This window comes from Emys orbicularis, chromosome 7 (assembly GCF_028017835.1).
Source record: "Emys orbicularis isolate rEmyOrb1 chromosome 7, rEmyOrb1.hap1, whole genome shotgun sequence".
Classification (NCBI taxonomy): domain Eukaryota; kingdom Metazoa; phylum Chordata; order Testudines; family Emydidae; genus Emys; species Emys orbicularis.
The window spans coordinates 89,517,037-89,535,885 of NC_088689.1; the positions used below are offsets into that span (position 1 = coordinate 89,517,037).

The 18,849-nt window shown below is 42.4% G+C and overlaps 1 protein-coding gene across 3 annotated transcripts in view; it reads right to left on the minus strand.

Annotated features, from left to right (window-relative positions):
* CENPP (centromere protein P) overlaps positions 1-18,849 on the minus strand; it is a 362,315-nt gene that overhangs the window by 298,405 nt on the left and 45,061 nt on the right. For all 3 annotated transcript variants that reach the window (XM_065408730.1, XM_065408728.1, XM_065408729.1), the window contains one exon: positions 9,893-9,989. In XM_065408730.1, the coding sequence (XP_065264802.1) occupies positions 9,893-9,989 (97 nt within the window). The remainder of the gene's footprint in view (positions 1-9,892; positions 9,990-18,849) is intronic.

The window sequence follows — 18,849 nt, forward strand, 5'->3', positions numbered from 1 at the left end:
TCCTTTAACTTCAGTGGTTTAATTGCAATACTCATATGAATAAGGATTGCAGGATCAGGCTGTAAGTTTTAATTACTTTATTCATACTAACACTGCAAAGCAAACACAGCTGTGAGAATGTTATTCTGGCTTGCACATCAGCAGAATTGCTAATTAAGTTCCAAGAGTCAGTCACCCACGCAACTCAATTGCAAGTTGGAGGCAATGGGTTTGCACTGGTGTAACTACAACTAGAATCTGGCTCAAATCATTTAAATTACTGATTAAAATCCATGACCTGTAAAAAGCACAGGTTCACTCTAAGTCTTTGTCTTGGTCAGGAAAATCATTGAATTCAGATCAGGCTTCGAAAAGATGAACTTTGTTTTTTCTTTTGGTAAACCAAGAAAGTTTCACTGGAACGCACTAAGAAAAAATAAAGATGGACTTTTACAATGTCACTTTTTAGAATAGAAGCCATAGTTCAATTACTGGAAAAATGTAAAAAACAGACACAGAAAACTTTAAAATGCTTAGGAATAAAATGCAAAGTTGGTTCTATCTTAAATTGTAAAACAGTGTGAAAAACTAATACAATTATATTACCAACATGGTTTTACCCTTTTAGCTTTTTTCAGATGCAAGCAATACAAAGGGACAGTCTCATATTAATGGTGGGGGCTTTTGACTGACAGTTCAGATTAAAATAAAGATAACTACACCCTAAAGATATTGATTCTGACTTAACACAAATACACAATTTCAGATTACTTTTCTTTTTCTGTTTTTGTTTGTTTCAATAGAAATTTGCACAGTCCTCATTTGGCTTAGCTGCTTCATAAATACAAATGTACAAAAAAACCTAATCACTAATACTAGACTTATTTTTCCTGGACAAGTGGTATATGAAAGGAGCTTGTTGAAATATGAAAAGTTCTCAACTTCATAGCTACTATTTTTTTTATTTGTATAGTTATTTAAATTTCAAATACATAAAGGTATTTCACTTTGGAATCACTGTTTTTCCTTAGTAATATAAGCCAGTTTACAGTAACAACTTTTTTTTATTTCCAGTCTAATTAAACAATAATATGACAGTGCTTGACCTGAGCAACGAATATAGTTGAATTGAATATTATTATGTGCACATTAAAAGCCTGAGGTACTGTTAGTATGCACCTATGAAAATTGAAACCTAATAGGCTTTTTAGTAGTGTCAAAACCAAAAATTGTTTGGCTGGTTTTAATTTTCTTGGAGAAGAAAGTGATTATTTTATTATAATTATTTAAAAAATAAAAATAAGCCAGAAGATTTTTTTTTATCTTGAATCCATAATTAAGAAAAATCACAATCACACTTGCACCAGTATTGTTTCATTTTTATTTCTTTTAAATCCCCTGACATTTTGAAAATTAAATTTATCACTCTTGTTGGGGTTGATGAATTAACTAGCAGCTAGAACACTTGATTTTCATTTTCCATTTAAAAAAAATTACTCTTGAGTCATGAAACTCCTAGGCTTTAAAGTTTTTAATAAAAAAATAAAACCATCCACCCCACAGCAGCCACCATTATATTCCAAGTTCAAGTCAAGCTGATGCCAAAAGGAAAAAAGAAAAGCATTTCTTTGTCCTAGTAGTGGCCAATGTATAACAGGAAGAAGATCCATCTTAACAACAACCAGTATAAGAGTAATAATGTTGTATATGTAGCAGGCGCACTGTATCTTGCTCTCATTCCAAACCTTGATTAGTAGAGAAAGCTCTTTCCATACGTTAATAGGACCAAAGAACAATGATTAAAGTTGGTTTAGGATTGCTTTCCTATGAAAAAACAGGTTTTTATACATATTAGAAAGAATCACCAATATTTCTTAAAAATGCTCTTCAACGTTCATTATTAAAGATTTATTTATATATTGTACCACAAACTAGCAGGTAAATTAATTTAATCTCCTAATATTCTCTCAAAAAAGCTAAAATGCTACAAGAAGACAAGGGATAGTCTCTGAAATACTAGTGTATGTAATTTTATATGGTTTAATTTATCGTCCCCAACACAGTGTAGTTTAGCTCTCAAAAGCCTTAGAGTAATATAGGAGACGGGCTTGGAAATTAAGGAATTTCTGAAAACTCTATCATGTATTTGTTTCCCCTTCATTTCTAATAATCTCTTATGAAGCTGAATACAGATTTCTTAATCTACTGATTTTTTTTGACCAATCATTCTTTTGTAATCCATGGCTTTTTTTAATGAAAGTATTTTTTTCTTCCTTATTAGTCCAGCAGCATCAGTTAAGATACAGTAACTCCTCATTTAACGTCCTCCCGCTTAACGTTGCTTTGAAGTTACGTCGCTGCTCCATTAGGGAACATACTCATTTAAAGTTGTGCAATGCTCCCTTATAATGTCGTTTGGCTGACTTTACAAGGGAGCATTGCACAAGTTCCTCTTCTCCACCTCCTCCCCCTCCCTTCCTCCCTCCCTTCCAGCGCTTCCCCCGCCGCCAAACAGCTGTTTGGCAGCACTTAAGACTTTCTGTGACTGAGGGAGGGAGCGATCAGGGAAGCTGCCTCCCCCTCCCTTTTCCCCTCCCCCCTCCCCGGCAGGCAGGGTCACCCGGAACGCAGGGGCTTTAGGGGCTGGCAGGGCCCTGGGCCCTGGCCTGCAGCTCTAAAGCCCCTTTCGGAATGCAGCCCTGCAAGCATGGGCCGGAGGACTCAGGAGGAGCAGGGGCAGCCACGCAGCCAGCGAGAAGCGGCGCTTTCCCCTTCAAAGCCGGCCGGAGAGAAGCGGCGCTTTGAAGGGGAAAGCGCTGCTTCTCTCCGTCCGCGGGCTGCACGGCTGCCCCTGCTCCTCCTGAGTCCTCCGGCCCATGGAGGAGCAGGGGCAGCTGCACAGCCAGCAGCCGGAGAGAAGCGGCGCTTTCCCCTTCAAAGCTGGCCAGAGAGAAGTGGTGCTTTGAAGGGGAAAGCGCCGCTTCTCTCCAGCCGCTGGCTGCCCCTGCTCCTCCTGAGTCCTCCAGCCTGTGCTCGCAGGGCCACATTCCAAAGGGGGCTTTAGAGCTGCAGGCCAGGGTCCCAGGGCCCCCTTAGCCCAGGGCCCGGCAGCCCCTAAAGCCTCTGCGTTCCAGGTGGCCCTGCCTGCCAGGGGGAGGAGGAGGGCAGCTCCCAGAATCGCGGCTCTCAGAATTGTGGCCATGGGGGCGGTGCCGCGCTGCGCAGAGCCACCTGCACACCCCCTGCACCAAACAAGAGCTGCCCCAGGTAAGTGCTCTGCACCTCCTGCCTGCCCCAGCCCTGAGCCTCCTCCCACACCCCACCCTGAGAGCCCTCCCGCACCCTAACTGCCTCCCAGACCCTGCACCCCAGCCCTGAGCCCCAGGGGTAAGCCAGGGGCACCTCCCCACCACAGTACACTACAGTACTGTACAGTATATAATGCCTTTTGTCTGCCCCAAAAAAATTTCCTTGGAACCTAACCCCCCGCATTTACATTAAATCTTCTGGGAAAATTGGATTAGTTGAACATCCTTTCACTTAAGGTTGCATTTTTCAGGAACATAACTACAACGTTATGTGAGGAGTTACTGTATGTCAGCATAGCTGAGAGCAGATCTTGTTATTTTAAATTGTATATGCTCTGTGCCAGCAGCAGATGGCCTTGCCTATGTTAGGATTTTAGCCATTGATGTAGTGGCACCAGTGTAAACCCCTCGTGTAGATGCACTGGACTGGTGCAGTGAGTCTGTACTAGTGATGATAGAGTGGTGTAGCTACACTGGTGACTAAAATCTAAGAGACAAGGGCTTACAAGACATTGTTTTTATCAAAATTCTACTTAAAGTAATTCCTCTTTCAGAGGTGGGGGTGATAGTTATATACTTTTAAATTTACATATTTAAAATCTGGAGAACAATCTCTATGAGATTACGACATTCTTATGTTAAGTTAAATTTTGGAACTGTAATGTTTGACAGTGTCATTTTAAAACAACTGCATCTGCCTATTTATGTTATTAATTTATTCACATGCTATAAACTCGCTGAGAAGACAACCAAGTATACTGCTCTGTACTTTCTTGTGATAATTGCTGATTGCTTGCTTTAAAATCAGACACTGACTACATAACTATCATTGCATTTTGTGTCAGTTTAACATTTTACTGCAATCATCAGTTCATATATCACTTAACAGTTTTAAATACAGTCCTACCAACTACATAACATCCATGAATAATATACATTTTTTGTGTACAAAATTCAATCAAGCTTGACCTTCCAGTCTAGTAATACGAAATTATTATGGCTCTTAAAACAGAAAGTTCTATAAATGAGCAACTAACAAAAACCACCTGTGACTACTTCAAACCTCAAAGGAAATATTTGTATGGAGACTGTCACATATTTGCGGCATTTACTAAAAACAAACTGGTTACTTGTGGCAACCCAACCAGCTGACTGTCCCAAATTCCTTATCAGACATTTGAAACAAATAAAAAACTGCCCTCCGAACCACTGTTTTAATGTCTCCCACTTAGTAATATTTTATTGCCCTCCAGCAAATCATCAAAACAAAAATCTCATCTTCAGAGTGGTCCTTCATACTACAATAAAACACACCATAAGCAACACTGTCATTATTTCCAGATATGAACCTGTAACAAAAGGCTTCAATGTGATACTGTGCAAAGTCATCTGGTCATAACATTCATACAAAATGTAATACAACAGACAAAATGGTGATGCTATATCAAGGCCCATAGATTAAGATGTCTATTGTAAACTGAATACTGTATCAATCTTTATTTTTAATGTAGGTGTATCCTTTTTTATTTTCTGTACTAATAGTACTATTTTAACCACTGCTCACCCGCCCCTAGGTGCATTAATAATAAAGCCAAAAAAATATATCTTAGCAGTCAAATTATCATTTTTTCTGCTGACTGTTTGTGACACCTTTGAACCTCTTCCTGTCTCTCCTATCTCAGAAAACATTCCTTATATGTCTGGTAAAATTATCACAATGTTGTCAAGAACAAGTGGTCCTCTAAGTCTCTTAACAGGTCTATACTCATTAATCATGCTTGGGAAAGTAAAAAGGGTCCCCAAAAAGTATGTTTTTCTTAATCCTCTTCTAGTAATTTTTTTCATAGAAAAGAAAGTAACTGTAGAATCATTACATTTGTCATACTGATGGATAAAGAGTGTTCAATTTGTTATGTTTACTACTTATTAGTTAACATTAATATTTTGCATCATAAACTCCAAGAATTGAAGCAAGAAAATCTTTTCTGTTCCTTATTATTCAAGATGTTCATTAATAAAGTCTTTTGCATGTAATATTCAGGGACTAAGAAGAGAAAATGGCTTTCAAAAGGAGTAAGATCTGAGGTAGTATCTTAGTGAGATGTCAGGGTTTTTTAAAAGATTTTTTTCCAAATTTTTAATATGTATATTTACCAGACTTCTAAATGAACCATGTGCCTAAATATAAAAACTACAAAAACTTTTTTAGTGAACAATACATTTTTGGTCAAAAAAAGTATTTCTTCATATTCTGCTAATTCATTTGAACAAAATGGGTCAAATTAATCAGTGATCTAACTCCATTGAAGTCAATGCACTTATATCAGAGATGAAATTGGCTTAATAGGTCTGTCTTACATGTTTTACTAGTGTCTCTTAATTATCTATTTTAAAACTAACCTTTAATGAAAATATTCTTTCAAACAGAACTGTATGCTTTGGAAAAATATAAGAGTTAATTCACAAGGAAATTAATAATTATTTTGAAAGCTGGCTCCAAGAGGAAATGTAGGACCAACATTTCCATATGAACTTTGGATTTTTCATACATGAGACATACTTTTTTTGTATCTACAAATTGTCTCTCCTGTCTTTCTAGGCATAATAGAAAAAAAATCTTACTTTCAGATGACAATATGTTCAACAGCTCAAAAATCTTTTTGGGTAAAGGGCCACAGTCAACTTATATCATAACACTTAACATTAAAAAATAGCAAATTAACAAAAAACAAAAACACACAAACAATTGTTTTCTCTTTGTGTTTGACAACACTTTGTCAATAGTCAGTTTCATTATTTCCATGCATAGTCATTTAGTAAAGATGTAATTGATTATGAGAAGTCCCTTAAAATATCAGTGTAACAGAAAAAGTCAGGGGGGAAAAAAGCAATAGTTACATTGTGCAAGGTGCTTTGTCAGGTAACAGAAATTTTTAAAAGTCAATTTTAAAATACATCATGTTGACAGTATCTCTTTAAATGTTAAGTTTTAAGCTTTAAAAATGATCAACTTAAAATAAGAATGCATGCAGCTCTATCGTTATTCAAACACTGTTACAAACATGGGAAGAGAAAAGTTCACTTTTGCCAGTGTTTTTAAAAGAGTTGCATAATAAGTTGTAATTATCTTCAAACCTGCCCCCTTTTTAACTTCAAAATAGATTTTGGAATGACTGACATTTACTGTAGAAAGTTACTATATTCATAGAGTTTACACACTTAATGGCTGCTGTCATGGAATTTACACACATGAACTAAGGACCAATAAAGCATCATTGCAGCTCCTAGCATCAATGATCCATATGCCCTCATGTCTTCCCCTACCTCCTTCTTTCTGTTTCTTCATATAAGACCCCAAAGAGGAACAGGAATAACTGTGTGTACAGTGATACTAGGGATTAGAGCACTTCAGGGTGGCATGATCACTCAGTTGCAAGATCAGTTAGTGATGGCAAAGATTTCTTTTTCATATCATAAAAGATTATATTAATCTTTACCCACCACATTCTTGCTCCAGGACAGAGTTAGGAAATCTCCCTACGCATCAGAAAATAATTGGGTTACAGATCGTCTCCATTGTTACATTACAACTGAAAACAGAAAAGGGTAGAGTATTTCATGGTGGACAGAAGATATCTGAGCACGATAAAATTACCACAACATCACCAGTAGCAAATGGCCCACCATGTTAGCACGTGCAGTGCCATTCTTGCACTGTACCTCTGAGCATACCTATGAAGGATTCTGCAGTAGCTGGAAGAATACTAGCAAGGAACTTGCATGATAATATCAACAGCCTTTACTGTACATAAAATGTTTAACTAGGGAGGCTAGATCATATTTTAGCCATGTGTGGTCAGTTAATTCTATTACTAAGAGACTGAATGATAGAATTTTGAGGTCAGGTTGATTTTTGGAGGAAAGTCAATGATTGAAAGCTTTCTACATAACCCTTTAACAGGAGTTAGAAAGAGCAACAAAAACAAAGGAGTTGAGCATCACATGAGCAAAACCCTCTACGAATGTACTGGAGGAACAATACAGAACAGTGATGTAAAAGAGTGTGTTTGTAATCATAAAATAAGATATTAAAGGAGAAAAAGAATTATGCTAAATGTACAAAAAAGTAATGGTACACAGCAGATTTTAGGTTGAACTGAGGTTAATTCAGAGAAAATGACTGTTCAGGAAAGGAAGTAATAAGAAAGAGGTGGCAAAACTGATTTAGGGAAGTATTTAAGAAGGCGAGTAATGTTCTTTGTGTATAATTATTTTTATAGCTTAAAAATTTTACGATGATATCTATTTGTCATCTTGGGGCTAAGAAAAAATGTTGATAAGTTAGTTAAATGACCTTGGCATATGCCTACTGTAGTTGTGCATGTTGAAATAAAAAAAACAAGGGAAAAGCACTGTGTGTTCATTCAAATGCCTAGCACACTTATGAATACTAATAAAAAATAAGAAAAATCAAATAGAAATACCTCTAAGAGGGTTCAGGCTATTTTCTAAGTCAAGAAAAAAATATTCTCGTGGCCTAAAAGCCATCACACAACTTTATTCAATGGCAGAACATCCTTTAAACAGTTGGAAACTTCAACTAAAACCTTACGGATAAAAAAATAAAGTAAAATTGTATTACCATGAAAGTGCCATGGCTTGTAAGAAAACTGTACAGGATCAGAGTTCACTTTCACAATTCTGTTCAATGGCACATCTTTCATAGCAAAGTCATAGCAATTCTTGGACCTTTTAATGAATTTAAGCCCCTACTCTCTCTTGAACCACATAATATCAAACTAGTGTTAACCTTACCATACACAAGCCCTCCTCAGATACATTCTCCATTAATAAATCTTAATTTGCTATCTCTTCATTTAATGAACATGTTGTTTTTGTTTAGATAAGTTATTTTCTGTTTGCTTTTTCACTGGCATTACAGACAGCTATTTGAATAGTTATCAAGCTCTGCTATAACTATGCTATTACAACAATATTATGTACCTTCAAATACAGTACTTAACAGCATTTATAGGACCTCAGACCTTGAAATTGCTGTTGTGACTTTTTGGTTTTTACTATTACTTATACTATATTTTTATTGTCTAAGACCTCTGAAAAATAAAAAATATTACAGAAACAAATTGGTTTATATTTTGCTACAGAACGACCCATGTTTTGATACCTTAAATTTTAGTTAAAAAAAGCCAACCACCACCACCACCAAAAAACTGTAGCATGACATCTTATGCCATTACAGTTCTAATGGATTTGAACGGGTAAATCCCATGACATTTTTATATGAGGTCCACTACTGCACAGTCACATCTTGTATAAGGCTTTTTTTTTTTTTTTTTTTGGGCTACAAGAGGTAACATTTGAAATTAATGTTTTTTACAAAAATTCCAGGAATAAGTAAATAAATTTTATTGCTTTGAGATGGTATGCTGAGTACATATTTTGCCAATTGATTTATTTTTTAAAACTTAAATCACTGTTCTTCCCAATAAAACTACAGCAGAATGAATGAAACACCACTAAGGAACAAATTATTATTTACATGAAAAATTATACAAAACAATGGCGAGAAGTAAACTAGCTGAAGAACACTGTAGTTTAAAGTTAATTGTATCCTCCAATTAAAATTAAGGGACAATTGCTCCCCTGCCTATATCAAACAGCTCCGAATGTGAATGTTGCCTTCCAGAGATATGAAAAGATTGAGAGGCTCAAATCCAAATTATTGCTCATCACAGCTGAGAAGCAGTGTTTAGATGTGACGTAGCCTACAAATATTGCTTTATTTTGACATATTATTTTGCATTAGTTATTCTGAAAAGAAATCTCAGTTGTACTACCTACTAAAAGATTGGCTTATTTTCACCACTTGAAAACATCAGATGCCCTACATTTCAAAAAACACTGCAGATACATATAGTATTTCCTATCTCACTGATGTTTTTACAGTCATGCTGGCATCCTGATCCTGGTAAAGAGGGTCTACTATGTCTGCACGGAGTATAAATACCGCCCCCACCCCTTCCAGTCAGCAGGAAAGGCAATCCAGTGACCTTCTCCTGACCTGGCCCCAACTGCTTCCTGACCTTCTTGTCCATCCTAATAAATTTTCTCCCTTCTCCACACCTGCTGCAAAAGGGCAACACCCCTTTTCTTTCAACTAGCCAGAGGAAGACCCACTCACATGAAGGTTGCAGTCGGCACAGTATTTTAAATTTCACTGATGCTTTTACACTTGATTTAATCAGACTGCAATTTGTCTGAACAAGAATATGAAAAATACTATGACAAAATCAACTTAAATGACACATTAATAAAGAATTTGTCTTTTGTACATATGGGACACAAAACAGCCAGTAAGTCTATAAACCTTTGGATAATGTTCTTTCTCCTCCAATTTCAAGTTCAATAGTAGTATAATTAAAAAGTGAGTTCTACTCAAAATTAAGATTCTTCTATTCTTCTGAAAAGTGCTATGGAGAGTAATACTTATGTTCAATTTGCCCTTTTATCATAAAACTCTTATTAATATCAACACTTAGGAATGATAAGGGATGAAATATACAGAATGTCTTGTCACACACTACCTTGAAATGTTTGAAGGTGCATTTGCGATGTTCACACCACTCAGCAAAGGATGAAAGGCTTCTGAAAAATAGCAAAAGGTTTCCTCGTTCTTCGGCACTGTAGGAAAAAAAAGAACAACCTATGTAGTGCCTTCAGGCAGTTCTGGTAAAAAGCATCTATGATGAGTATATATGACATGGGTTTTTTCTGCTAAATAATTTATAGCTAAATTCATTACATTTGTTTCTTAAGCCCAAAACTTGCAACAAGTTGCATAATGGAAGAACCCTCCACATACAAGCTAATTTAAGGTAATAGGTATCTCTGCAGTGCTCATTGAAGGATCGAGATGTTCGTTTTTAAAATTTCTGTAGTACTACTGCTAATAAGATGTAAACAGACAATATGGGACTCAAGGAACATACTATCAACAAATAAGAAAGAAACGTATATAGTTTTAGCATTACATCATCTCTTTTAGGTATGGTCATTTTTTATTTTAATATATATTAGTTTTCATATTTCTGAACCCTGACTCCTGCCCTCCTGACACCATCAGATCAGGATTAAACAAAGACTGTGAATGGCTATCCAACTACAGAAGCAGTTTCTCCTCCCTTGGTGTTCACACCTCTACTGCTAGCAGAGCACCTCACCCTCCCTGACTGAACTAACCTCGTTATCTCCACACTGATTTATACCTGCCTCTGGAGATTTCCATTACTTGCATCTGAAGAAGTGAGGTTCTTACCCACGAAAGCTTATGCTCCCAATACTTCTGTTAGTCTTAAAGGTGCCACAGGACCCTCTGTTGCTATCTATAATTACGTTTTTAATAAAACTGCTCAAAATTTCTTAATTCCATAAAAAACATCAATGGAATATATAATATCTCAGTGTGACATTAGCAGACCAGGTGTCTGCCCATGCCAAGGCTCCAGGCCTCACTGAACACAGACAAATGCATAGCTGGAAACCTGTCTGGCATATCTCTGTGTTAGCATTGTTAAAATAGATGTTAAGTTGATAAGAATGTGTTTAGAGTTGATGAAATACTTGTAGAATGCTGCATGTATTGATCTTACCTGTAACATCTGTAGCCCATGGTATAAAGTTTAATAATAGAAACACTTGATATACCTCTATAACTGTGTAACTCACCAAACAGGAAAGACGCATTAATTATTGTTAAGTGTTCGTCCTGTACCCAAGAAGGCTTATTGAAATCAAATGAGCCACTGTAAAGCATCAAAGGACTAAGACTTTGCTGACTGCCTGTGCACGTATACACAGAGGAGACAGGTGCCACACCTGTTTGAATGTTGCAGGGAAGGGAATAAAAATCCCTGACCAGAAGGAATGTCATCGCTATACTGCTTGAACTCTAACGTGTGAAGATTTCTAAGCATAAGTCAGGAGTCCCCAGATGTTTAGTTTGGGATAGCCCTAAAGGAAATATAGAGTTTGTTTTATTAGAGAAATTTCTATTATATTTTATTGTAAATAACTCTCATGTTTCTTTCTCTTAGTTAATAAATCTTTAGTTAGTTTACTACAGGATTGGCTACAGGCATTTTCTTCGGTGAGAGACCTGGGGGGAAATTGACCTGGGATGCAATTGACCTGGGATAAGTGACTGGTCCTTTGGGACTGGGAGTAACCTGAATATTATTGCGATTTTTAGTGTAAGGGACCATCTATCACACAGACAAGCTTCCCTGGGTGGCATGATAAACCAGAGTGCCCAAGGAGACTGTCTGTGACTCCTTGTTAAGGCAGTTATAGTGCTTTAGGAGTTCACACTTGTTACTTCATTGGTGAAATCTAACTATAGAACATGCAACCAGTTTGGAGTTTGTGCCATGTTCCTGGACAGTCTGCACTGAGGTTGGCACTCACGCTCGTGAGCCACTCCAGACCGCTTGACACTCTGTACTCTTAGTATTGATTTTGGGTTAAAATTAGTATGGGAAGCATGTCTTAGAATAGGCTGTCAGTAACTATGGCCTGGTCTACACTAGGCGTTTATGTCGAATTTAGCGCCGTTACATCGAATTAACCCTGCACCCGTCCACACCACGAGGCTATTTAGTTCGACATAGAGGCCTCTTAAATTCGACTTCTGTACTCCTCCCCAACGAGGGGAGTAGCGCTAAATTCGACATGGCAATATCGAATTAGGCTTGGTGTGGATGGAAATCGACGCTAATAGCTCCGGGAGCTATCCCACAGTGCACCACTCTGTTGACGCTCTGGACAGCAGTCCGAGCTCGGATGCTCTGACCAGCCACACAGGAAAAGCCCCGGGAAAATTTGAATTCCTTTTCCTGTCTGGCCAGTTTGAATCTCATTTCCTGTTTGGACATCGTGGCGAGCTCAGCAGCACTGGCAACGATGCAGAGCTCTCCAGCAGAGATGGCCGTGCAATCCCAGAATAGAAAGAGGGCCCCAGCATGGACTGATCGGGAAGTCTTGGATCTCATCGCTGTGTGGGGCGATGAGTCCGTGCTTTCCGAGCTGCGCTCCAAAAGACGGAACGCAAAGATCTATGAGAAGATCTCTAAAGCCATGGCAGAGAGAGGATACAGCCGGGATGCAACGCAGTGCCGCGTGAAAATCAAGGAGCTGAGACAAGGCTACCAGAAGACCAAAGAGGCAAACGGACGATCCGGATCCCAGCCCCACACATCCCGTTTCTACGAGGAACTGCATTCCATCCTAGGTGCGGCCGCCACCACTACCCCACCACTGACCGTGGACTCTGAGGATGGGATATTGTCCACGGCCGCTTCCTCGGACATGTTAGCGGACGGGGAAGATGAGGAAGGAGATGAGGAGGACGAGGCAGTCGACAGCGCTTACCAAGCTGATTTCCCCGACAGCCAGGAGCTCTTCATCACCCTTACAGAGATCCCCTACCAACCCTCCCCAGCATGTAACCCGGACACAGATTCAGGGGAAGGATCAAGCGGTAAGTGCTTTAAACATCTAAAGATTTATTTTTAACAAAACTGGAATATTAAGAATAAGAACAATGTGTGCTTCATGATTTCTTTACCCTGGGCGCTTAAGTATTCAGTTCCAACTATTTAAAAAAAATCTAACAGTGTCCGGTTGTGCATGATTCTGCTGCCCAAGCTACTCCACTCTTTAGTCCCTGCCACTGCAGCTATATGAAAATCCGGTCTATATGTCCGGGGATAGAGCAATAATCCTCCACGGACATCTCGACGAAGCTCTCCTGCAGGTAATGGGAAAGCCTGTTCATCAGGTTCCTGGGGAGAGCGGCCTTACTGGGTCCTCCGAAGTAGGAGACGTTCCCGCGCCAGGAGACAAGCAAGTACTCCGGGATCATTGCCTTGCACAGCATGGCGGCATAGGGCCCTGGTCTTTGCAGGCTTTCGCGAAGCATCCTTTCCTTCTCGCTGTCCGAGATCCTCATGATAGTTATGTCGCTCATGATGACCTGCTTTGAATTAGGTAGGGGACTGTTAGTATTGGGACTGCTTGCAAGTTCCTTTACAGAACTGTAACCGCTGGTTTACAGCCACGCGGTGGAGGCGGGAGAGGGGCAGCATACAGAGATCTTTCCCTGGGACATCCGCGAGGGGGTGGGACAGGGCCAGAGTTCATGCTTGGCAAATTGCTGGCAGCAGAGACTGGCATTGCTTTCAATGTGAAAGGAGGCCAGTGGTACTACTAAAGTTTTAAGCAGCCACAAGTCTACGGCTTACCATGTTTGCCTGCTACAGAGATTACGGTGTCCTGCCCCGCTTCCCAGATCGGCAGTGCAAAACCCCAGGCACTGAAGGCGAGGTCCGAAAATTCGACCTTGTCCTGAGTGCGCATGTGATAGGTGCGGTGCATGGTCTTGTTCACAGAGAAAGACTATGTTCTTTGTTCACAACTACATTTATGTTTCGGAGGAATTCACTACCTTTTTCTCATTCCCACAGCCACATCTGCGACTGTCTCCCAACCCAGCCTGGCATCACACTCCCAGAGGCTAGCGCACATTAGGCGGAGGAAGAAGAAGACGCGAGAGGACATGTTCTCAGAACTAATGGGCTGCTCCCGAGCCCAGGCAGCACAGCAGAACCATTGGAGGGAGAATTTGTCCCAAATGCACCGGACACACATGGAATGTGAGGAGAGGTGGCGGCAAGAAGACCAGCAGGCGACTCAAACGCTGCTTGGACTTCTGAGGGAGCAAACAGACACGCTCCGGCGCCTTGTTGATGTTCTGCAGGAACGGAGGCAGGAGGACAGAGCCCCGCTGCAGTCTATCAGTAACCGCACTCCCCCGCCACCAAGTCCCATACCCCCCTCGCCCAAAGTCCAAAGAAGGAGGGGCGGCAGAGTCCGTGAAAACTCTCACTCCACCCCTGCAGACTGCTCAAGCACCAGAAGGCTGTCATTCCCCAAAATTTGAAAAGTACTTTCCTGCCCGCCTCACCCAAGCCCCCGTCCAAGTTTCACCCCCCAGTTTCATGTGTGGTTGTTAATAAAAAATATGTTTCTGTTCATTACTGTTTCAGTCATGTTCTTTTGAGGGAGAGTCTGTCTGAAGGGGGGGAAGGGGCTTGGTAATTGGACAGGACAGTCACCTTTAGCAGGGTACAGAGGCGGGGGCAGGTCCAGCAGCAGGGCACATACACAGTGCAGTGACTAGTTACCCTGGTCAGTCTCGGAGGTGGTTTTCATGTTCTGTGCGTGGGGGGGGGGAGGGGGGTTGCACTGTGACTTTGTTGCGGGGGAGGGCAGTTACAAATCTTATGCAGCGGTCCTTGTCCTGGATCACAGAGCCACGCAGCAGGGGATCTGTAACCCTCCTCCCCCTGCCATAAAGTCACATAGCCCCCACATACACGCAGTCCCGCTCAGGAGGGCTGGCAGGCTCCGTTGAAACAACCAGTCCGCCACTGCGAATCCTGTCATTCCTGGAGTTTAGAAGGATCATTTGCATCAGTACACTACACCCGCTCCCCACCACAGTCTGCGTCCCAGGTTTCAAACATTCCCGCGAAAACAGTAATAAAGACAACAGTGTTCATTAACAAAATAAAACTGATTTTATTTTTTTGGAAGGGGGTGGAGGGGGTCTGTAACTGGAGAGGATAGTCAACATTAACTGGGTAAAGAAACGGTCGCAGATTCAGCTTCTCTGTACAGAAACTTAAAAGTCACTGGTTACCCTGCTCACTGTGGAACCTAGCTTTCAAAGCCTCCCGGATGCACAGCGCGTCCCGCTGGGCTCTTCTAATCGCCCAGATGTCTGGCTGTGCGTAATCAGATGCCAGGCTATTTGCCTCAACCTCCCACCCCGCCATAAAGGTCTCCCCCTTGCTCTCACAGAGATTGTGGAGCACACAGCAAGCTGCTATAACAATGGGGATATTGGTTTCGCTGAGATCACAGCAAGTCAGTAAGCTTCTCCATCTCCCCTTGAGACGGCCAAAAGCACACTCCACCACCATTCTGCACTTGCTCAGCCGGTAGTTGAAGAGTTCTTTTTCAGTGTCCAGGGCGCCAGTGTAGGGCTTCATGAGCCAGGGCATTAGCGGGTACGCTGGGTCCCCAAGGATCACTGTAGGCATCTCCACATCCCCAAGAGTTATTTTGTGGTCCAGGAAGTAAATACCTTCCTGCAGCCGTCTAAACAGACCAGAGTTCCTGAAGACGCGAGCGTCATGAACCTTGCCCGGCCATCCGACGTTGATGTTTGTAAAACGTCCCCGATGGTCCACCAGTGCTTGCAGCACCATTGAAAAGTAGCCCTTTCTGTTAATGTACTGGCTGGCCTGGTGCTCCGGTCCCAGGATAGGGATGTGAGTTCCATCTATAGCCCCACCGCAGTTTGGGAATCCCATCGCGGCGAAACCATCTATGATGACCTCCACGTTTCCCAGGGTCACTACCTTTGAGAGCAGTACCTTAACGATTGCGTTGGCTACTTGCATCACAACAACCCCCACGGTAGATTTGCCCACGCCAAACTGGTTCGCGACAGACCGGTAGCTGTCCGGCGTTGCAAGCTTCCAGAGGGCTATGGCCACTCGCTTCTGGACAGTCAGGGCTGCTCGCATCCGGGTGTCATTGCGCTTCAGGGCAGGGGACAGCAACTCACAAAGTTCAAGGAAAGTCCCCTTCCGCATGCGAAAGTTTCCCAGCCACTGGGATTCATCCCAGACCTGCAGCACTATGCGGTCCCACCAGTCCGTGCTTGTTTCCCGTGCCCAGAATCGCTGTTCCACAACATCCACATGACCCATTGTCGCCGTGATGTCCTCGGCGCTGGGTCCCGTGCTTTCTGACAGGCCTGTGCTACTCTCAGACTTCAGGCCCTCACCGCGGTGCCGTAGCCTCCTCGCCTGGTTTATCTGCATCTGCCTCTGGGAAAGGTGGATGATAACCTGCGAGGCGTTGACAAGGGCCACAACTGCAGCGATGGTCGCAGCGGGATCCATGCTTGCAGTGCTGTGGCGTCCGCGCTGTCACTGACCGGAAAAGTGCGCGAACTGATTTCCCGCCGGCGCTTTCAGGGAGGGAGGGAGGGCGGTAGTGACGGACGGATGACGACAAGTACCCAAAAGCACCCTCGACCCTTTTTTTTTTTACCCAGAAGGCATTGGCAGCTCGACCCAGAATTCCAATGGGCAGCGGGGACTGCGGGAACTGTGGGATAGCTGCCCACAGTGCACCGCTTCCAATGTCGACGCTTTCCCCGTTAGTGTGGACTCACAAAGTCGAATTACTGTCCTTAGTGTGGACACACACGTTCGACTTTGCAATATCGATTCTACATTTTCGATTTAAGAGAAATCGAACTACCCTCGTAGTGTAGACATACCCTATGTGTAACAACCAATAATGGAGCCAGCACAGTGTCTGGTTGGGGCAGAAAATACCTTACTTTACTTAGCCCTGGTCTACACTACAGGGTTAGGTTGAATTTAGCTGGGTTAGGTTGATTTTATAATGAATGCGTCTACACAAGCAATCCCGTTCCGTCGACCTAAAGGGCTCTTAAAATTGATTTCTGTACTCCTCCCCGACGAGGGGAGCAGCGCTAAAATCGACCTTGCTGGGTCGAATCTGGGGTAGTGCAGACGCAAATCGATGGTATTGGCCACCGGGAGCTATCCCAGAGGGCTCCAATGTGACCGCTCTGGACAGCACTTTCAACTCCAATGCACTAGCCAGGTACACAGCAAAAGCCCCGGGAACTTTTGAATTTCATTTCCTGTTTGGTCAGCGTGGCAAGCTCAGCAGAACAGGTGACCATGAAGTCCCCCCAGAATTGCAAACGAGCTCCAGCATGGAACGAATGAGAGACATTGGATCTGATTGCTGTATGGGAGAAGAATCTGTGCAGGCAGAACTCCGATCAAAAAGAAAAAATGCTAATATATATGCCAAAATCGCACAGGGCATGATGGACAGAGGCTACAACAGGGACACACAGCAGTGCCGCATGAAAGTCAAGGAGCTCAGGCAAGCCTACCAAAAGACAAAGGAGGCAAACGGTCATTCTGGGTCAGAACCCCATACATGCCACTTCTATGATCAGCTGCATGGCATTCTAGGGGGGGACCCTACCACTACCCGACCATTGTCTGTGGACACCTGCAAGGGGGGAGTCTCACGCAACACGGAGGAGGATTTTGTGGATGAGGAAGAGGAGGAGGAGGAGGAGGAGGAGAATGCGTGGCAGGCAAGCGGTGAATCCGTTCTCCCCAGCAGCCAGGACCTTTTCATCTCCCTGGAGTCATGGAGGGATCCCCGACCCTGAAAACGGAGAAGGCCCCTCTGGTGAATGCACATTTGTAACTACAGTACAGAGTTTAAAAGCAATAGTGTTTAATGTTTGATTTGCCCTGACGACTTGGGATGCATTCGTGGCCAGTACAGCTACTGGAAAAGTCTGCTAACTTGTCTGGGGATGGAGCGGGAATCTCCAGGGACATCTCCATGAAGCTTTCCTGGAGGTACTCTGAAAGCCTTTGCAGAAGGTTTCTGGGGAGGACTGCCTTATTTCGTCCTCCATGGTAGGACACTTTACCATGCCAAGCCAGTAGCAAGTAGTCTGGAATCATTGCAGCACAAAGCATGGCAGTGAATGGTCCTGGGTTTTCATCGCATTCAAGCAACATTTGGTCTATATCTTTCTGTGTTAGCTTCAGGACAGTGATATCATTCATGGTCACCTGGTTGAAATAGGGGAATTTTTGTAAGGGAACAGTAAAAGGACCCCGTTCACGCTGGACTGTTTCCACTTGGATAAAAGGGATCATCCCTGAGGAGGGTGAAGGGATCATCCCAAATAGCCACGCGGAGGGGTGGGAGGAGGTGTGTGCTGCACATTCACCCGAAAACCACAGCCCCTCCTTTTAAATGGCAAACCCAACCGGCATCACTTGCTATGGGAAAGGAGGACGCTGCAGTTTGAAAACATTCCCACATTTTATCAAGGCATTAGAAGCCAAACCCGCGTACCCCTTGGCTTACCGTGGCTGCCTGGAAACCAAGTTCTGTTGCCCAGCCGTGTGTGATGTGTTACCATACCAGCAGGCACTCAAAATAAAAGGAAAAATGCGACCTTGTACCTAAAGCACATGTGCTGTCTGCTGTGAATTGCTTGATTCACTGTGAAAGAATCTCTCTTTTGTTCTCAGAAATGTATCATCTTAAATTTTACTCTCCCTTTTTATCCCCCCGCAGGTGCAAATGTTTCTATGCTCCCCCTACCATTTCCGTCCCTGAGGTTATTGCAGATTAGACGGCGAAAAAAACCACACGCAATGACATGTTTTCCGAGCTCATGCAGTCCTCCCGCACTGATAGGACAGAGCTGAATGCATTGAGGCATTCAGTGGCAGAGTCCAGGAAAGCATTAAGTGAGTGCGATGAGAAGAGGCAGGATGCAAAGCTGAGGCTAACGGGGAAGCAAACGGACATGCTCAGGCATCTGGTGGAG